This window comes from Neomonachus schauinslandi, chromosome 9, assembly GCF_002201575.2.
Source record: "Neomonachus schauinslandi chromosome 9, ASM220157v2, whole genome shotgun sequence".
Lineage (NCBI taxonomy): Eukaryota > Metazoa > Chordata > Mammalia > Carnivora > Phocidae > Neomonachus > Neomonachus schauinslandi.
The window spans coordinates 84915256-84937680 of record NC_058411.1 but is presented as its reverse complement, the minus strand read 5'-3'; the positions used below and the strand labels follow the sequence as shown (position 1 = coordinate 84937680).

The following is a 22425-nucleotide window of genomic DNA, read 5'->3' as shown; positions in this document are numbered from 1 at the left end:
AAATTTTGTGCCTTCCTATGTGAGTCACTTAGAAAATTCACCAAATCGGGATGCCTGCTGCTCCCCCTGCTTATGTGCTCTCTCTCTCACTAACAAATAAATAAAATCTTTAAAAGGAGAACAAAAAAGAAAATTCACCAGATCACCTGATGACATTGCCAGAGACATTCAAAGTGTAAACCAAGAAAATGTGTCATAGTTCCAGTGCCTTGTCCTTATTCCATCTGAAGATGCTTCAAGTCCAACATCTAGAAAATCTTCTTAACTGAATGCCTTCTGGGCTAAAAACTAGTTCCAACCATTAATAGGTGTTTTTCTTTTGTTTCCCTAGAAATACTCAGGACAGAGACAGGTTCAATGAATTATGGGATAGTCTACCAATTCAGTTTCTGGAACGATATTTCTTGAAGTTTCAGATGGGGGAATGACAGAGTTCTGGACATTCTACCCCCAAATACAGTATCTTGGCATATTAAATATTTTAAGCTGAAGGAATTTGAGAAATGGTATGTGAAGGAAGGACTTTCTGACCTTCCCCTGAAGCAGGTCATAAAACCCTCATGTGAAAGGTACCCTCCTTGTACCTAGAGGGAAGGAACATCTTTATATCCAAGAGAGAGCAACACCAAGAAGAATCTGAACAAATAGGCCTTGCTACATTTCCCCCAGCTTACTACACTTACCTCACACCCTTTGTCTTATCACATCTTTCCACTTTTCATCTGACTTAGCATAAAAACACTCAGGTTTAACCATTTCTCAGGTCTTCATTTTCTTATGAAGTGTCCTGCATCATTAAAATTTACATTAAATAAATTTGTATGCTTTCTTCCTGTTAATCTGTCTTTGTCAGTTTAAATTTTCAGACCTGGTCAGAGACCCTAAGAAGGTCAAGGAAAACTTCTCCTTCCCTACAACAGTTTATTACAGAATAGTGTGGGATATACATTAATGAAAGTATGTTCAACAGATTGAAGAAGTATGAGGAAGGAGTAATTGATACGGTCAAGATTACTAACGACATGAAGAAGGACTTTACCAAACAGGTGACAGCAGAGCATGGCTTTAAAGTATGATTAGGAACTTCTTAGAAATAGAACAAGAAAAGGAAATATTAAAGAATTTTTCCAAAACTTCCAAAGTAGAAGAGGTGGTATGATGCAGTGGAAAAGCAGTGAACCTGAAGATAAGGGACCTAGATAATAGTCTTGGTTGTTCCATTATTTACCTTAAGCAAATTAAACTTTGTGGACCTAATTTTTCTTTTCTGTCAAATGAGGGACTCACATTAGAGAAGAGCCTCAAACTTTAATGTAAATTAAATAAGGTCTAGGGTAGAGCCTGAAATAAGGTCTAGGGTAGGGCCTGAAATCCTAACAATCACATGTGATACGGATGCTGCTGGTCCACTGACCTATACTTCGCGCAGTAGGGCATTAGGTCATCTCTACAGGTTCCTTGTATCTTAAAAGTTTATTTCAAATAATTCTTCTATTATTTTGAAACTTTTTAGGAAATATGATTTTGAGAAGGATAAAACCAAACAAGAAAGCTATATAGGTAAAAAAAAAAAAAAAAGAAAGAAAGAAAACTACACTTAAAAAATAATTTCCCAGGGTGCCTGGGTGGCTCAGTCGTTAAGCGTCTGCCTTCAACTCAGGTCATGATCCCAGGGTCCTGGGATCGAGCCCCGAATCAGGCTCCCTGCTCAGCAGGAAGCCTGCTTCTCCCTCTCCCACTCCCCCTGCTTGTGTTCCCTCTCTCTCTGTCAAATAAATAAATAAAATCTTTTTAAAAAAATTTCCCTTTATGATTAAATAGTGTTTACTCTCTGAAAAATAAATATTTAATAAAAGCACTTTCACAATTAACATGATAATATATCTTTCCAAAATCCTTATAAAAAGAATTTATTGGACATACGAATAAGCAATTTAAAGGTACAAGAAATGAGAAATACCAAAAAGTAAATTATAATCTACATAATAGTGATGTACAACTTGAAAATACAATGAAAAACAGTCCGTTTTTAAATAATGAGAAAAAAAAGTTAAATATTTGGACATCGATTTAACTTGGGAAGTCAGATATATATTCAAAGAAAAGCATAAGACTACAATGAAACATGAATAAATGGAGCCTTAGATGGAAAGACTAAAAACAGTAAATAATATAATACTACCCAACTTAATCTGTAGATTTAATTCAATATACACTAAGGTTTCTTTTTTTGTCTTTTGTCTTTTGTCTTTTTTTTCTTTTTTTCAGAGAGGGAGAGGGGTAGGAGAGGCAGAGGGAGAGGGAGAGAGAAAATCCCAAGCAGACTCCCAGACCAGCATGGAGCCCCTACACGGGGCTAGATTTCACAACTCCGAGATTATGACCTGAGCCAAAATCAAGAGCGGGATGCTTAACTGACTGAGCCACCCGGGGACCGCTACAGTAATGTTACTGAGGACTACTTATAGAACTTGATAAACTAATAGTGAAATTATCCTGGAAGAACAGAGAAAAAATTAGATTTTTAAAAATTTCTAAGTTCAAATTATTATAAAGCAGTTTTCAAGCCCTTATGTGATATTCTGATTTATGATAAGAAATATTATTTGGTCTTTATCCCTTTTCTGGCAGAGAGCTCCTAAAACATTTGGAATTTCCTAAGTGAGGAGAGCCAAACTCCAGTTTCCTCATACCTTCCAATATATCTCTTCTATTCCAGAGTTCTATCCTTTCATAATAACCCTGTAATCTAGGAAATAAAATGTTTCTCTGAGTTCTGTGAGCCACTCTAGCAAATTAATTGAACTCAAGGAAGGGGCTGTTGGAACCTCAGATCTACCATCAATTGGTCAGAAGCACAGACAACAACCTGGACTGAGTAGAGCACTTTTATGTCCAGATAAAGAATAGATGATTAAAAGAAATGAAGGTTCTCATAAGAGTCAAGATGGATATACCTGAATATATACAAATAAAAACCTAATTATCAAATTCAGCTAAGTTGCAGGATACAAGATCAACAAACAAAAATCAGCCCTAACTGGAGAAATTTGGAGAAAGGGGAACCTTTGTACACTGTTGGTAGAAATGTAAATTGGTACAGCCACCATGGAAAACAGTATGAAAGTTCCTCAAAAAATTAAAACTAGAACTATCATATGATCCAGCAATTTCACTTTGGGTATTTATCTAAAGAAAACGAAAATACTAATTCACAAAGATATATGCACCTCCATCTTTACTACAGCATTATTTACAATACTCAAGAGATGAAAGGGCACCTGGGTGGTTGGCTCAGTATGTTAGTGTCCAACTCTTGATTTCAGCTCAGGTCGTGATCTCAGGGTTGTGAGACTGAGCCCTATGTTGGGCTCCATGCTCAGTGCGGAAACTGCTCCTCTGCCCGCCCCCCCACGCACGTGTGCTCTCTTTCTCAAATAAATAAAATCTTCTTTTAAAAAAGAGAGAGATGGAAACAATCTAAGTGTCTATCAATGGATAAATGGATAAAGAACTTGTGTGGTATATATATATATATATATATATATATATATATATATCCCATGGAATATTATTCAGCCATAAAAAAGGAAAGCTTGCCATTTGGGACAATATGGATGGACCCTGAGGGCATTATATTAAGTGAAATAAGTCAGACAGAGACAGACAAATACCATATGATTTCTCTTATACATTTTTTAAAAAAGAAAAAACCCAAGCTTATAGATAAAGTGGGCAGATTGGTAGTTGCCAGAGGTGGAGGTAGGGATAGGAAAAATGGGTAAAGGTCAAAATGTAAAAAAAGAAAAGGAAAAATGCAGTTGATTTTAAATAGGCACAGAAATTTTGAATCATATTCAAAGTACTGACTTTGTGTGTATATATATACACATATTTATATATGCTGATGTTTATATATGCTGATTATATAAAAACACTGATCCATAGCTATTATTGCTACAATAATGAAAATAAAATACCACATTCTAAATTTTTAAGATGAAACCAAATATTACATATCTTTAGAAATTTGCATAAAAATTAGAACCTCAAAAGCCAAGAAAAAAAAAACAGTCATATTTCTGTGCATTAGCAATGAACAGTTTGAAAAGGAAATTAAGAATTAAATTTACAACATCAAAAAGAATAAAATGCTTAAGAATAAATTTAACCAAGGAGGCACAGACTTGTACACTGAAAACTATAAAACATTGCTGAAAGAAATTAAAGACACTCTGAATAAATGGAAAGACACCCATTTTCATGTACTGGAAACTTACTACTGTTCAGATGACAATATTCCTCAATCTAATCTACAGATTCAACAATTGCCTTGGGGCACCTAGCTGGCTCAGTCAGTAGAGCTTGTGACTCTTGATCTCAGGGTCATGAGCTCAAGTCCCACATTGGGTATAGAACTAACTGAATTAAAAAAAAAAAAAAGCCAACTGCCTTGTTAGAGTAGCAGACAAGCAGATCCTAAGAGTCATATGGAATTGTAAGAGATCCCAAGTCATCAAAATACTTTTATAAAGAACAAAGTTGGAGGGGCGCCTGCGTGGCTCAGTTGGTTAAGTGGCTACCTTCAGCTCAGGTCATGATCCCAGAGTCCTGGGATCGAGCCCCATGTCGGGCTCTCTGCTCAGCAGAGAGCCTGCTTCTCCCTCTCCCTCTGCCTGCCGCTCTGCCTGCTTGTACTCTCTCTCTATCTCGCTGTCAAATAAAGAAAATCTTAAAAAAAAAAAAAAAAAAAACCAAAGTTGGAGGACTCATACTTCCTGATTTCAGAAGTTACCACAAAGTTACAAAACAATGTGGTAGTGGCATCTGGGGAACAGAATTGAGAGTCCAGAATAAACCCATACAATTAATTTTCAACAAGGATGTCCCAACTGTTCAATGGAGAAAAAAGAGTCTCTTCAGCAAATAGTATGGGACAACTAATACCTGCATACAGAATGAAGCTGGATCCTTACCTCATATCATATATAAAACTTAGATTAAAAATGATAAAAGAAATTGGGCGCCTGGGTGGCTCAGTCGTTAAGCATCTGCCTTCGGCTCAGGTCATGATACCAGGGTCCTGGGATTGAATCCCACATCGAGCTCCCTGCTCAGCAGGAAGCCTGCTTCTCCCTCTCCCACTCCCCCTGCTTGTGTTCCTGCTCTCCCTATCTCTCTCTGTCAAATAAATAAATAAAATCTTAAAAAAAAAAAAAGAAATAGATTAAAACCTGCATATAAGGGGCAAAACTATAAAGCTTTTAGAAGAAAACATGGGGGAATCTTCATAAGCTTTGATTGGGCAAAGGTTTCTTAGATATGACACCAAAAACATGAACAACAAAACAAGGGATAAATTGGACTTCATCAAAATTAAAAATTTTGTGCATCAAAGGACACTATCAAAGAGTGAAAAGACCACCGACTGAATGGGCAAAAATAACTGTGAATCATATGTCTGATAAGGATCTAGTCCCCAGAATATAAAAAAGAATGCTCAAAACTCAACAACAAAGACAAACAACCCAATTTTTTAAAAAATGGGCAAAGGACCTGAATAGACATTTCTCCAAAGAGAATTATACAAATGACCAATGAGTACATGAAAAGATGCTCAATGTCCTTAGTCATTAGGGATATGCAAATGAAAATCACAATGAAGGGCACTTGTCTGGCTCAGACAGTGGAACATGCAACTCTTGATCTCAGTTGTAAGTTCAAGCCCCATGTTGGATGTAGAGATTACTTAAAAATAAAATCTCTAAAAAAAAAGAAAGAAAAGAAAATCACAATGAGATACCACTCCACACCCACTAGGATGTCAACAGTGAAAAACAAAACAAAAAACCCCAGAAAGTACTAAGTTGGCAAGGATGTGGAGAAATAGCTAACATACACTGCTGGTAGGACTGTAAAATGGTACAGCCACTGTGGAAAATACTTTGGCAGTTCCTTTATAAAGCTAAACACAGAATTACCATATAGCCCAGCAATTCCATATCTAGGTATACACTTGAAAGAATCGAAAACAAGTGTTCAACAAAAACTTGCAAATGAATGTTCATACAGCATATTCATGATAGCCAAAAACTAGAAACAATTCAAATTCAGATAAATGGATAAACAAAATGTATTCATATAACTGAATATAATTTAGCAATTAAAAAATAAAGTACTGGAGTGCTTGGGTGGCTCAGTTGGTTAAGCGATTGCCTTCGGCTCAGGTCATGATCCTGGAGTCCCGGGATCGAGTCCCACATCGGGCTTCCTGCTCAGCAGGGAGTCTGCTTCTCCCTCTGACCCTCCTCCCTCTCATGCTCTCTGTCTCTCATTCTCTCTCTCGCAAATAAATAAAAAATAAAGTACTGATACATGCTATAACAGGCTGAACTTTGAAAACATCATGCTAAATAAAAGTAGCCAGACACAAAAGGTCACATATTGTGATTCCATTGATACGAAAGATTCAGAACAGGTGAATCCATCAAGTCAGAAAGCAGATTGGTCTTTGCCAGGGACTGTGGGTAGGAGAGAACTGGGAGTGACTGCTTAATGGATACAGGGTTTTCTTTCGGCATGATGAAAATGTTCTGGAACTAGATAGTTGTGATGATCGCCCAACATTATGAATGTACTAAATGCCACAAAATGTATACTTTGGTGAATTTTACGTGCATTTTTCCACAGTTTAAAAATTATTTTTAATTTAAAAAATTCTTGCATGATAAAATATAACAAAGTCTCATATCAGGAAAGGCAATGGAAGAGTAAAACTGTGGTAAAGGTAATTTATAAAAGGTTAATATCTGAATTATTTATAAAGATTTGACACAAAGAAATAGGATCAATATCCAAAGTCATCAGGCTAAGTGGTCAAAACTGATGCACAGATTATAAACCAAGAAATAATTACAGTAAAATCCTCACATAAAAATGGAGAGGCTACCAGAAAGTAAATGCTTACTGAAACATCTTTAAGGAATCATTATATTCTAAAGGCCTTATAAAGAAGTTAAAAAGCAAATGTGGCCAGGACATAGGGAAATAAATAAGTTTAAAATCTCCAATGACATTGTGAAACTGGTTCTAGAGAACAATCTAACAATATGTAACTGGAACTATAAGCTTGTTAGGTACTTTGTCCTAGGAATTTCAGTTTGGGGACTACTTTTAAAGGAACACACTCAAAGTAGGAGAAGCAAGAAATAATTTGAAAATAAGATATTCATAGCCATGACAACTAACATGAGAAAATACGAAATAATTTAAATAATAAAAGAGTTGAGCTAAATGAACTTTTATTATTGCTTAAGCACAATGGAATATATGCATGTGTCTATATATGTGTGTATGTGTATATGTATATATCTATTTAATATAACAACCATGTAACTATTTGATAGGTTAAAATGCATGTAAAGATAATGCTAATGTAAATGTGCTCCCATTGATTTCAACTCTGTAGATACAGTGAAAAGAATTTGGAGTAAGAGTTTAAAACTCAACAGGCTCTTTTAAATAAGTTGTAGAGAATAAAAATTTCCTGGCAATTATTTTCCAATCACATTCTTTACCCAAAGATCAGTAAAAAAAAATATAGATATGGCAACAATAAAAAGTTTTTCAGGAAAAACTATAAGTTTAGAAGAAAGTCTTAAATGAATTAAGATACTGAATTAAGGGGCGCCTAGGTGGCTCAGTCGTTAAGCATTTGCCTTCGGCTCAGGTCATGGTCCCAGGGTCCTGGGATTCTGCTCAGCGGGAAGCCTGCTTCTCCCTCTCCCACTCCCCCTGCTTGTGTTCCCTCTCTCACTATGTCTCTACCTGTCAAATAAATAAATAAAATCTTTTTTAAAAAAAAGATAATGAATTAAGATATTTTGTTTTGCCCTTACTACCTCTTTCTATTGAGATAAAAGTTTTCAGGCCAATTCCTCAATAAGACTTAGAGAAAAATCTTTTCACTGTATTTTTTTTAAAGATTTATTTATTTCAGAGGGAGAGAGAGAGAAGCAGACACCCGCCAGGCTGCCTCGATCCCATGACCCTGAGACCATGACGTGAGCAGAAATCAATAGTCAGACGCTTAACCAACTGAGCCACCCAGGTCCCCCTCATTGTACTTAAACATTAGGAGCACCTGGCTGGCTCAGTCGGAAAAGCATGCAACTCTTGATTTCGGGGTTGAGTTAGAGCCCTACGCTGGGTGTAGAGATTACTTACAAATAAAATCTTAAAAAAAAAAAAAATTTTGTTTTTAGCCTATGTTTAGCCAATTGTTTAATAAAAATGTTTTTCAGGGCACCTGGGTGGCTCAGTCGGTTAAGCATCAGCCTTCAGCTCAGATCATGATTCCAGGGTCCTGGGATGGAGTCCTGCATTGGACTCCCTGCTCAGTGGGGAGTCTGCTTCTCCCTCTGCCCCTCCCCCTGCTTGTTCTCTCTCTCTCACTCATGGGCAAAAATAAAATAAATAAACCTTTTTAAAAAAATGTTTTTCAGATGATACTTGATTCAGTCAACATATATGGATGCGCTTTAAAATATCAAGGAAGGAAAGTTAGTTAAATGTATGCAAAGTATATATTCATATAGACGAAGAAATATGAACGACTGTCAAAAGACCAATAAAAATACCCTGAATAGATTTAAAAAATGTAACATCATGCAGTCCTCACTGTACAAGGAACCTGTGCACAAATAACTACCTAAACACTGCTCTGAACAGTTGTTGCCACAGAAACCATCAAAAAGAGCAAAGGCAAACTGCAGCTTTTAGACATTCTGTCTGTTCAGAAGTTGTAGTTGTACAAAGCCTTGTAAAGCAGAAGTAGTGAAAAGTATAGTTTAAGGGAACTGACCTAAGAGATACATCCTGTCCAAATTCTACTACCAGAATTTTTTCTGACACTTCCTAAGAACCTGCCAATTAGAGAATTATGCAGATTAACAGCTACTGTCCACTTATCAAAACTGATACCTCTGAAACAATTAAGCAGTGATACTTTATTTGTTCAATTTCTTTCACTTCTCTCCTAACACCTAAATGAAGCAAATTGCAACTGGAGGGAACAGAAAAGGCAGTAGCACTGAGCCTTCTACTATGGCAGTCTCCCCAGGTCTGTATATTTCCCAGAATTCATTTTTCAAGACTATTTATCTTCTCCTCCTAAGCAAAGTTTTCATTCATTAGCCTAACAAAACATATCTTTTCTCACTTCTCCAAAAAAATGTTATAGTCATAAAAACTAATGGCATTTTTAAAAAATCAACTCACCTGAAGATTATAATAATGGAAAACATGAGAAGCTTTTTAGAGTCTTCTTTAAAATATCTCTATCCATTTAAAACCTGCTTTCCTTTTAATTTTACCACCATCATACTTTCTATATGCATATAACTTCACATTCATTAAGAGATTATAATAATGAAGACCCTAACTGAGCCTTGTAAACATATTATATTTAAATCTTTTCAGCATAACATTCATCAACTGATTCTTACTTTGCTTCAACTTATGGAAATCACCGACTCTATCCTTGGTAGCTTGCTTTAGTATATCTGCTTGAATTCTGGGTACACTCTCCAAGTTCGGGCCTGGAATTAAACGCTGAAGAGGATTGGAAGGGTTCTGTTTTGAAGTTCCAGGGTTTCCATTGTGATGTCCATGAGAATCTATAGCATAAAAACATCAAACTAAAGTCATATTTCACATAGGAATTTCACAAGACCTGCTTTAAGAAAAGGTATCAATATTGTCTGATATTGAGTAGTCAGGTAGCCTTTTTTTTTTTTTGGCTTTATTCTAATTTCTTTAATCAAATCTTACAGCCAATGTGATTTTAGCTGTGTGAAGTTTACTAATCATTTCTAGGTAAGTATCTCTAATACTGATTATAAACCTATCCAAAAAAGAGATACATAGTAGAAACCCAAAGATTTAAATGGCATTAAGAGCTATATCTTTTTCTCCCTTCAAACTTGGTATTGCTATCAGAAATCTCTAGACTTTAAGTCATTTTTTTACGCTTTTATTTATTTATTTGTTGGGGGGGGGAGAGCGCGACACGCACAAGCAGGGGGAGCGGCAGGCAGAGGGAGAGGGCGAAGCAGGATCCCCGCTGAGCAAGAAGCCCAATGCGGGACTCCACCCCAGGACCCTGGGATCATGACTTGAGCTGAAGGCAGATACTCAACCAACTGAGCCACCCTGTCCTGTCTCTAAGTCATGTTCATCTACACAGTGACTCACAACTGTTAACTTTTTTCAGTTTATTTATTTATTTTTTAAGTAATCTCTAAACCCAATGTGGGGCTGAAACTCATGACCCCAAGATCAACAGTCACATACTCTACTGACTGAGCGAGCCAGGCATCCCATGTTAATTCTTGATTATTTCTCTCTTCTTGCTTTTAAAGATACTATTTATTTTTTTAAAGATTTTATTTATTTATTTGACACAGAGAGAGCATAAGCAGGGGGAGCGGCAGGAAGAGGAAGAGGGAGAAGCAGGCTCACCACTGAGCAAGGAGGCCGGTGTGGGACTGGATCCCAGGACCCTGGAATCATGACCTGAGCCGAAGGCAGAAGCTTAACCGACTAACCCACCCAGGCGCCTCATAAAGATTTTATTTTTTAAGTAATCTTTACACCCAACGTGGGGCTCAAACTCACAACCCCAGAGATCAAGAGTCACAGGCTCTACCAACTGAGCCAGCCAGGCGCCCCACGTTAACTCTTGATTTTTTTTTATTGGTAACTCCTGGATATAATTTTTCTTTCCCCCACTCCTCTTTCTTCCTCATCAAAAACTTGATTTAGATCCTTACTATAATTAATTTTAATCATATCAATTCTCATTTTAGGGAACATTTCTATAAAATCAAATACATATTCAGTAGAAAACAGATACATTTTTAAGTATGGAGTAGGGAGTTGAATACAGATGGATATAGTAGTTAATAGAAGGACTCTATGAGATTAATTTCAACACATTTTGAAAAGGGTAAATACATATAGACTGGCAGAGATGAAAAGGAATATAGTCCAGAGTGGCAGAACAAATAATTCTTCTACTCTTAATAACACTTTAGACAAAGTGCATTTTTAAATGATTATTCCTCCCCAAGCTTCGATCAATCATTGGGAAATATATAACATTAACTAGAAGAATGAATGCTACCTCACCATGCCACTAAATGACATGTTTTATGCACTTCATAACAACACTTGACCAGTAAATTGGTTTTCAAATGGAATTTTAAGAATAAGACTTCATACCTGGAACCACATTTGGGGAGAGAGGTTGTCCAGTTGGAATATGGGAGACTGCTTGATGACTTTCATATTGAGAAACAGAAATAAAGGGTTTCCTTAGAGCTAAAGAAAAAAGAGATCCATATTATTCCTGTCGATATGATTTCTAAAAACCAACCATCATGAATCTATTTGCACTGCACTAATCCTATGATGCTTATTTTAATTTTATAATCTTTGTAGTTGATATATTAACTAACTTATGGTTACTAAGTGATACATTGTACTATCCATCACAGACTTTGGTGACAAATAAATCTGACCAGGATATAAAATAGTTGGAATTCTGTTTTGTATAACACTATATCCCCAACACCTAGAATAAGTGACACATAACAAAAGCTCAGCTAAGATTTGATGAATAAATAAATGAATCTCTTCAGATACAGCAAGATCTTTTTCTGTTGATAAATAAAAATTGACATTTACAGATAAGGTGAAGCAATGAGAATATGCTACTGTAAGTTGCTCAGATTTTAAATAAAAACTAAAGATGACTGATGGAACAAGTTGCATTTTATTTCTGAAGAGGGAAAATTTGTATTTTGTACAAAGAGCTTCACTAAGAAAGATGTACACATGTCTAGCGGGGACTTTATTCTCTCTTAAGAAATGAAGGCAACAGGGAAAGATCATTTTCCGCTTACTACCACTAACTCTACAGTTTCCTTGGGCAGCTTAACAAGATAGAAAAGCAGAGAGCAAAGAAGGAAACTAGAGAGAAGGGAAACAGATGAGAGCCCATCTCTAAGATATGATTAGTGCCACATTTTATTCTGGTGGCAGAGACAATGTGTTCCTATTTCATCAGATTCTTCCTGGGCACAGATCAGCCTTCCTTACAGTTAGGGGCCGTAAGACTAAGTTCTGACTCTGAGGATATAAGTGAAACTGAATGTGCCACTCCCAGGTATGGTGATAAAATCTGTGCAAATCACCTACAATCTCTCTTCCCTCTCTGCCACAACTCAGGATGCTACATGTGAAGATGAATAATATCAAATAACGGAAGAGACACTGCTTGGAGGAGAGCTACAACAGAATCATCCAACCTGCATGAGACTGTAAAATGAACAATAAATAAATCCTTCTTGTTTTAAGCCACTGCAATTGGGAGTTGTTTGTTAATATAACACAGCCTGATCAATTCTTTCTTTCTCTCTTTTCTTGGGGGGGAGGGGCAGAGGTAGAGGAAGAGAGAAACTCTTAAGCAGGCTCCATGCTCAGCACGGAGCTGGATGTGGGGCTCGATCTCATGACCCTGAGATCATGACCTGAGCCAAAATCAAGAGTCAGATGCTTTACAGACTGAGCCACCCAGGCACCCCACAGCCTAATGAATTCTAACTTATAGTATACTTGGGTTATTTTTATAATCTTGAAAGTTTGTTTCAATGACTGTATTTCATTTATTATTACATAGATTTCTAAACTTAAGTACTCAAGAGTTTAGAATTCACTCTAAGAAAGCAACTTACTCAAATTTACAGAAAGTTGAGGTTTTCTGTATCTCACTATATTCCCATTACCCTGTTTCTATTTCTAGCTTCAATGTCCAGCACCCACTTCTGCACATAACACAGCTAAATAACAATCTGCTAACATCTTAAAAGAGCAATAGCTTGCTGGGTTTAATTAATATAATTTTTATTTGCTAACACTCTAAGGACACTAAGCATCTGGTCGATATATTTGGAAAGAGAAGTCAGTCACAATCTACAAATTTGTTTTATAGATTTGTATCACCATAGCTAGCTCTGGCACTACTCAAACCAGAAGACAAGAGAGAGCATCTCCACTACTAAACAACGAGTAATTACAAATGTCCTTAGCTTTATAGAATAATGCGTCCTGCTCAAGAACAAGGTGACTATTTGGAGGCAAAGCTATGATTTAGATAGGTGAAAAAAAAAATGCTGGATTAAAAAGAGCCTCTGTAAAACACCCAGAGGGGTTTAGATACAGTATAAACAGAGTAGAAATATGGAGCCCTTACAAGTTTGATATGAATAATACATGTTCCTGGAGAAAATTTACAAAAAGCACAAAGCACAAAGAAATTTAAAACTATAATTCCACCACATACAGGTAACCACTGTTATCATTTCAAGACTATCAAAGATCTTTAATGTTTTGTGGGGAATTTTTCCTGTGCATTATACTATACACCTTAAACAAAGGTAGGGTCCTATCATACATACTATCTTATAATCGAATTTTTATTTAATATTTTATACCTATCCTTCTTTGTCATCCCATTTTCTTCTACAACATTCCTCATGGCAATGCTGAATCAAAACTTCCAATTTAGTGTTAACTATACTTCAACTAAACAAATAATTAAAAAACACAAACAAAAAACTTCCAATTTAATAGGCTTGGCTAGAAAGATCTGGGTAAAGAATTGCCACAGGGAGCTTAGAGCCCCACACACTGCATCATCTAAGCTAGCTGGTAAATAGACTTCTACTACTTAAGAAAAAGAAGTGTGTGTTCTGTAAACATTTCAGTATCTATGCTTTTATGTTGACTTTTTGTTTACTTTCATTTTTTCTTTCTTTAAATAGTTCCTTTTTAAGAAACTCCAGCCTTGGGGCGCCTGGGTGGCTCAGGTGGTTAAGAATCTGCCTTCGGTTCAGATCATGATCCCAGGGTCCTGGGATGTAGCCCCACATCAGGCTCCCTGCTCAGCGGGAAGCCTGCTTCTCCCTCTCCTTCTGGCCCGACTCCCGTAAGCTCATACTCTTCTCTCTCAAGTAAATAAATAAAATCTTTAAAATAAAAAATAAAAGGCAAAAACTCCAGCCTTGTTTTTGTTGAACTAAGGGAAAAGGTAATTTACCTATACCTAGGATAAGACAGAGGCTTCCCCCAGGGGTTAGAATGAATAGTTACAGTCAGTGATACCAGAACAAATGAAGACCTAGAAAACCACTAGTGGGCTTGAAGATAAGTGAGAGTGCTAATCTCACTTTCCAATTTCTATAGGGTTGTTCAGACTTTTTTTCTATGCACATATAAGTATCTAATGTTTATTCCACAAAAGTAAGATATTATACTTGCTTTCTTGTAACCTGCTTTTTTCATTTAAAAAAATAGTAAGTATATTTGTATGTTAATAAATACAGTTCAACATTATCATTTTTAACAACTACATATCACACTTTATGGATATAACAAATTTAATGAATTAACCCTCTCTTTAACACTTATATAACTTTCAATTTGTCATTATAATCAATTTTGTGTTACACATTTTTACACCTACATGATACAGTAAATTCTCAGGGAAGTACTAAGCAGTAGGGCAAGAGCCATATGTACTTCTTAAATTAAGAGAAACTAAATAATAAATGTGAGCTTGAAGTCAATAAAAGTGCAGGAAAAAAAATCAGACACTAAAGACTGCAAACAGTAATTTATATTAAAGCATTTCTAACTTTCTATATATTTTACCCTGGTCCTCTCCATTGAGGACCATTGAAAGCCAGGAGAAAGTACACAAATTGACAGAGAATAGCACGCTGCTATCAGATAATATTAATAACTAGGTTACTAAAATATATATATCATTGATAAAGCCATTATTAAGGAAAAGTACCAAAGATAAAATGACAAAGCCTAGTTATGATAAAGACAAAACACAGGACACAAAGTCACTTGGAGCACACAGCTGTTATCCTATTACTCAGGTTCTGGGTTTTATATTTTTTATAATGGAGAGCTATCAGTATGGAAGTTCAATCATTCAACAATATTTATCATTCAACAATATTTACCAAGCGTCTATTATATGCTAGGCACTGTTATTAAAAACTGGAGACTCAGGAGCACTGGGTGTTATACGCAAACAATGAATCATGGAACACTACATCAAAAACTAATGATGTAATATATGGTGATTAACATAACATAATAAAAAAATGGATAAACAACTAATTTTCACCAAGAAAAAATAAATAAATAAAAAACTGGAGATTCAACAGTAAACAAAACAGACCAAGTCATTGCCCCCATAAAGCTTACATTCTCGTTGGGTAGATAATAAGTAAACAAGAGTATGTATAAAATATAAATGTCAGAGTGAAAAGTTCTCTGCATAAAGTAAAACAAGGAGATATGATAGAGAGTGGTGGGAGATTCTGCTTTAGATAGTTTGGTCAGGGGAGGCATTTTCAAAGAAGAGACATTTAAGCAGAGTGAATGAAACATGAAGGAAAAACATTCAGGCAAAGACCATCAAGTACACACAAAGGCCTTAAGACAGGAGCATGCATGGCATATCAGAGGAACTGCAAAGAAAGAAGTGAGGGGAAAGTGTTAGAAATGAGGTCAGAGAAGAAAGAAGGATCTATATTAGAGACACAACAGTTAAAAAGTTAGACATAATTGGTTAGGGGGTTGGGGGGCTAATGGCTGGGACTACATTTGGCAATTCCAAAGGAGGCAATAATGTACTAATTATAATAACTGTAGTTCCCATTTTCTGACTGCTTAGTATAAACCAGGCACTAATCTCATGTCACCCTTAAATCTATGTGAGATAAATATACCTTTCACAGATGAGGAAACTGAAACTCATGACAGAAGAAATGAGATATACATTTCACTTGACTTAAAAATTCAAAGTAGTCATTTCTGGAGGAACTGGCTGAGATGCTTATAAAAGGTGATAGTAGGTTTAAGGTTAATCCTTCTTCACTTCTCTATTGCCCTCAGTTGCAGTCCCTACTCTGAGAGCCAAAAAAGAAATGTCTGCATTTCCTTTTTCCAATGATAGGGCTACAACCTTAAAAAAGTTCAAACCTTCCAGTTTCTGTCTTAGAGGGCATCACAATCCAGTGACTATGACTATGGAGAAGTAAGATGGCACTAATAAGCAACAGTCCTCAACTCAACAGATACCACCCTGGACATACTGAATAAGGGGGTAGTACCTAGGTATCTATATTTATTAAAAGCTCCAAAAGTGGTTCTGGTGCACAGCCAAAAGAATAAAATTATAAAAAGCATGAGCTTTGGAGTCAGACAAACCAGGACTTAAATCATGACTCTGTAATTTATTAACTGTATGATTTTGAGTTAGTGACTAATTTCTCAAAGTCCTAGTCTTCATCTGAAAAATAGGGATAATGCCATTTACCCTGCATGATCGATTTGGAGGCTAAGTAAGAATATTAGCTACTCAATTATGATACAAGCCTAGAAAATAGTAGGTGTTCAATATATACTGAAGTTGTCAAAATAAAGTATTAATCCTTAGAAAGAAAAAAGAATGCAAGATTCATGTTGAAAAAACAAAAACATTTAAATGTAAAACTACTGGCCTTAACCAATGTATTGAGCTTCCTGATTACAAAGTTTGCTCACACTCAGAGTCCTGATGAATGTTTACTTATAATAATGTTTTGGGAAGTTATGAAACTCTAACTGGTAAGTGCCCATAAATATATTAATCATCTTGAAGCATGAACATTAAATACAAAACAATGATGTAACATTTTTATGTTACTTTGTTCTGCATACAGGAACAGATATAACATGCTTGTAAATTGCTCAAATATGAGCCAGTGGAACCACCTCCGCCCTCTGAACAATAAAGGTACATGTCTAAAGAGACTATTAAAATGATGTTCTCATATGGCTCCTAAGACCTGGCCTGTGAACTTTGGCTCCTTCAAATTTGGAGATCCATTTATATAATTTTAAAAGAACAACATAAATTTCCACTGCTAACCATGACATAGAAACCAGTATTGGACTTAACCTCTTACAACCCAGACTTTTTTAAATATGGACAAAAATATGTAAGACAACTGTTTTCAGGCACTGGACAACCAGCAGCACAAGACTAACTCTTGAAAAAAGGGGTGTACATGAGATAGGCAATCTTAGTGAGCAGAGGAGGCAGAGATCATCAGAGTTTGAGCGGCTCAGGTGGTTGCAATTTGTAAGACAGAATACTACAAAGAAGCTGTGTGGAGTGAAACAGAGGAGAGAGATCAGCATGGATATTCCTCTTAGGTCTTTGGCTGAGGCCTCAGCTATATATACACAGGGTTAAGACTCTAGAAAGGCTAGCAGAAAGCACTTGCTGCTGCAGGGCTGAGAGCTGAACAGAAACAGGTCATAAAGCACTTGAAAACAATGCATCTTTGGCCCAGCCATAATAGAGAATCTTCACTGAGCATCCTGAGCATTCAGATGAGATGCTACAAGTCCTACTTTAAAAATAGGGATCACGTCCTACAGTTAGGAACCATGCCTTCAGACGAAGAACAAAATCAAAACTGACCTGTCCTGACAAAGCATAAAATCAAGTCTGACAGAATCAAGAGCATTCACCAATAATTTGACTGCCTGCCAGAATAAAAACTCAGCACCCTTTAAAAGACAACAAAACCCATACTTCTATACTATAGCATTCATATAGCACACAATAAAATTACTAGACATACAAAGAAGCAGGAAATATGACCCATAATCAAGGAAAAAAGCAATCAACAGAAACAGACTCAAAGATGACCCAATTGCTGAAACTACAGACAAGGACCTGTAAACAATTGTACACACATACACACACACACACACACATACACACACAGAGAGAGATTTAAAGGAAAGACATCCAGTAGAGAAATGGAAACTAAAAAAAGAACCAAATAGGAATTCTAGAACTCAAAACACATCTGAAATGAAAAACACACTGGATGGGCTTTGAACAATGGACTAAACACCGTAGAAAAAGGGGTCAATGAACCTGAAGACAGCTCAAAGGCATTAAACGAACAGAGAGAAAAAGTATTGCAAAAAAACCTGAATAGAACTTCAGTGACCTCTGAGATAATATAAAGCAGTCTGAAATACATGTATTATGAGTTCCAGAAGGAAAAAAAAAGAGAAAAGGGCAGAAAAAAATTTGAATATCTGAATTTGAATGAAGGCTGAAAATTCCCCAAATTTGGTAAAAAAATCAACCCACATATTGAAGAACCTCAGGGAATCTCAAGCAACACAAACACAAAGAAAACCAGGAGACCATTTCAAGGTATATCTTAGTAAAACTCATGAAAATCAAATGTATAGAGAAAATCTTTTTTTTTTTTTTAAAGATTTTATTTATTTATTTGAGACAGAGAGAATGAGAGAGAGAGAGCACATGAGAGGGGGGAGGGTCAGAGGGAGAAGCAGGCTCACTGCCGAGCAGGGAGCCCGATGCGGGACTCGATCCAGGGACTCCAGGATCGTGACCTGAGCCGAAGGCAGTCGCTTAACCAACTGAGCCACCCAGGCGCCCCTGTATAGAGAAAATCTTAAAAGCAGTTACCAAAAAAAAAAAAAAAAAAAAACCACCATACTACCAGTACCTGGCTGGCTCAATTAGGAGAGCACACAATGCTTGATCTCATGGTGTGAATTCAAGCTCCATGTTGGGCATAGAGCTTACTTAAAAAAAAAAAAAAATACACACTAATACAAGGGCTCAACAAAAAGAATGATGATGGCTAGCTTAGAATCAGTGCAGTCTATAAAACAGTGGAACTGCATTTTTAAAGTTGATAAAAGAAAAAAAAATCAACCTGAATTTCTTTTTGGTTTAAGATTTTATTTATTTATTTGTCAGAGAGAGAGAGCACAATCAGGGGGAGGTGCAGGCAGAGGGAGAAGCAGGCTCCCCGATGAGCAAGGAGCCTGATGCGGGACTCAATCCCACGAGTCTGGGATCATGACCTGAGCCAAAGGGAGACGCTTAACCAGCTGAGCCACCCAGGGGCCCCTTGAATTTATATATTCAACAAAAATATACCTCAAAAATGAACATGAAATAAAAATGTTTTTAGGTAAACAAAAGTTGAAAAAATGTGTTGTTAGAAGACCTGCATTTCAAGAAATGTTAAGGGAAGTTCTCCTGGCTGAAGGGAAAATAATAATCAAGATTGAGATCAGAATCCAGGGGCGCCTGAGTAGCTCAGTTAGTTAAGCATCTGACTCTTGGTTTTGGCTCAGGTCACAACCTCAGGGCCGTGAGATCGAGCCATGAGTGGGGCTCCATGCTCAGCAGGGAGTCTGCTTGAGATTCATTCCCTCTCCTTCTACCCATCCCTCCCCCTGTACTTTCTCTCTCTCTCTAAAATAAATAAGTAGGAGCGGGAAAACATGGCAGAGGAGTAGGGGACCCTATTCCAACCAGTCCCCAGAATTGAGCTGGATATCTACCAGACCACTCTGAACACCCATAAAATCAGCCTGAGATGTAAGAAGATAGATCTGGATCTCTACAAACAGAATATCGCAGGCAGTTGGTTTCGAGGTTTGAAGTGGGGAGCCGTGATTCCACAGGCAAATATCGGAGGATAAACGGAAGGGGGAGGGAGCCGAGCCCTCGGGATCCTATACCACTGGTGAGCGATAGCCTCCCGCGCTGGGGATGAGGCACAGACTCGCAGACTGGTAGCGATGGGGAAAGGATTTTAGGGCAGTCCCCTGGATGGAAACCCAGAGCAGCCAGGTCCCACGTGCAAACTGGGGGTGGCTGGCGGTTTTAGAAGCACAAAGGGCAGAGAGGTGCCCCGACCTGGAGGAGAGGACTGGGAGCGCTGCTGAGGGTCGCACAACCCAGGACACTGCAGTTTATAGCAGCACAGACAGAAACGGAGATAGTGTGGCCTGGAGAGCTCAATGAAGAACAAACTGCAAACTCTGCTCTGAGACAGAGGGTTGGAAATGATCTCTTCTGCTCTCTTGGAAGAGACCCGGAAAGCCACCAGGGAAAACCACCAGGGAACAAAAGCCCCAAAACACTGGTTTCCACTGAGCCCATCCCCCACAACAGGGGGCAGAGCAACTCTGCCCAAACAGGGTTGCCTGAGTAACAGTGTGGCAGACCCTTCCCCCAGAGGCCAGCAACCCTAAGGTCCCTAGAAAACAGGTGCATCTTGCTTGGGTTCTGGTCAATAATTTGGACTCTATACATTCCCTCAACCACCCCTCAACAGAATGACTAGGAGGAGGAACCCCCCAAATAGGAAAGACTCACAGACTATGACTTATGCCACAGATTTACAAATGGATTCAGATATAACCAAGATGTCAGAGATAGAATTCAGGGTAGCAATTGGGAAGACGATAGCTAGAATGGAGAAATCGATTAATGACAACATAGAGTCTCTAAGGGCAGAAATGAAAACTGAATTGGCAGAACTTAAAAATGCTATCAATGAGATCCAATTTAGATAATCTAACAGCTAGGGTAAGCGAGGCAGAAAAACAAATCAGTGATTTAGAAGACAAATTAAGAGACAAGAAGGGAAAAGAGGAGGCCAGGGAAAAACAACTCAGAATCCATGAAAATAGAATCAGAGAAATAAGCGACACCATGAAACGTTCCAATGCCAGAATTATTGGGATCCCTGAGGGGGTGGAGAGAAAGAGAGGACTAGAAGATATATTTCAGCAAATCGTAACTGAGAACTTCCCTAATCTGGGGAATGAAACAAACATTCGTGTCCTAGAGGCAGAGAGGACCCCTCCCAAGATCAAGGAAAACAGGCCAACAACCCAGCATGTAATAGTAAAACTCGCAAATCTCAGAACCAAGGAAACCATCTTGAGGGCAGTTAGGGGAAAGAGATTCCTTACCTACAGAGGGAGGAACATCAGAATAACGTCAGACCTATCCACAGAGACCTGGCAAGTCAGAAAGGGCTGGCAAGACATATGCAGGGTACTAAACGAGAAGAACATGCAGCCAAGAATACTTTATCTGGCAAGGCTGTCATTTAGAATGGATGGAGAGATGCAGAGCTTCCAAGACCGGCAGAAACTGAAAGAATATGTGACCACTAAGCAGCCCTGCAAGAGATATTAAAGGGGGTTCTATAAAAGGAGAACAACCCCAAGAGTGATATAGAACAGAAATTTACAGGGACAATCTATAAAAACAAGGTCTTCACAGTCAACATGATGACAATAAATTCATATCCTTCAATCATCACTCTCAACATGAATGGCCAAAATGCTCCCATAAAAAAAAAAAAAATGCTCCCATAAACGGTACAGGGTTGCAGACTGAATGAAAAGACAGGACCCATCCATATGCTGTCTAAAAGAGACTCATTTTGAACCTAAAGATACATCCAGACTGAAAGTGAAGGGATGGAGATCCATCTTCCATGCCAATGGACCTCAAAAGAAAGCTGGGGTAGCAATACTTATATCAGACAAATAAGATTTTAAACTAAAGACAGTAGTTAGAGACACAGAAGGACACTATATTATTCTTAAAGGGTCTATCCAACAAGAAGATCTAACAATTGTAAATATCTACACCCCCAACATGGGAGCAGCCATCTACATAAGCTAACTGTTAACCAAAATAAAGAGTCATGCTGATAATAATACGTTAATTGTAGGAGACCTCAATACGCCACTCTCAGCAATAGACAGACCATCTAAGCAGAAAATCAACAAAGAAACAAGAGCTTTGAATGACACACTGGACCAGATGGACCTCATAGATATATACAGCACATTCCACCCTAAAACAACAGAATGCTCATTCTTCTCGAGTGCACATGGAACTTTCTCCAGAACAGACCATGGGTCACAAATCAGGTCTCAACCGATACCAAAAGATTGAGATTATTCCCTGCATATTCTCAGACCATAATGCTTTAAAACTGGAACTCAATCACAAGAAAAAGTTTGGAAGAAATTCAAACACTTGGAAGCTAAAGACCACTCTGCTCAAGAATGTTTGAGTCAACCAGGAAATCAATGAAGAACTTAAACATTTCATGGAAACCAATGAGAACGAAAACACAGTCCAAAAACTATGGGATACTGCAAAGGTGGTCCTAAGGGGGAAATACATAGCCATCCCAAGCCTCACTCAAAAAAACAGAAAAATCCCGAATTCACCAACTAACTTTACACCTTAAAGAACTACAGAAAAAGCAACAAATGATGCCTAAGCCATGCATTAGAAAAATAATTAAGATTAGAGCAGAGATCAATGAATTAGAAACCAGAAACCTAGTGGATCAGATCAACAAAACTAGAAGCTGGTTCTTTGAAAGAATTAATAAGATCGACAAACCACTGGCC

At 37.4% G+C, this 22425-nt stretch overlaps 1 protein-coding gene across 2 annotated transcripts in view; it reads right to left on the bottom strand.

Annotated features, from left to right (window-relative positions):
- Positions 1 to 22425, bottom strand: part of GOLM2 (golgi membrane protein 2) — a 114206-nt gene that overhangs the window by 28898 nt on the left and 62883 nt on the right. For both annotated transcript variants that reach the window (XM_021695380.1, XM_021695381.1), the window contains exons 7-8: positions 11284 to 11382; positions 9507 to 9677 (exon numbers count right to left, since the gene is read on the bottom strand). In XM_021695380.1, the coding sequence (XP_021551055.1) occupies positions 9507 to 9677; positions 11284 to 11382 (270 nt within the window). The remainder of the gene's footprint in view (positions 1 to 9506; positions 9678 to 11283; positions 11383 to 22425) is intronic.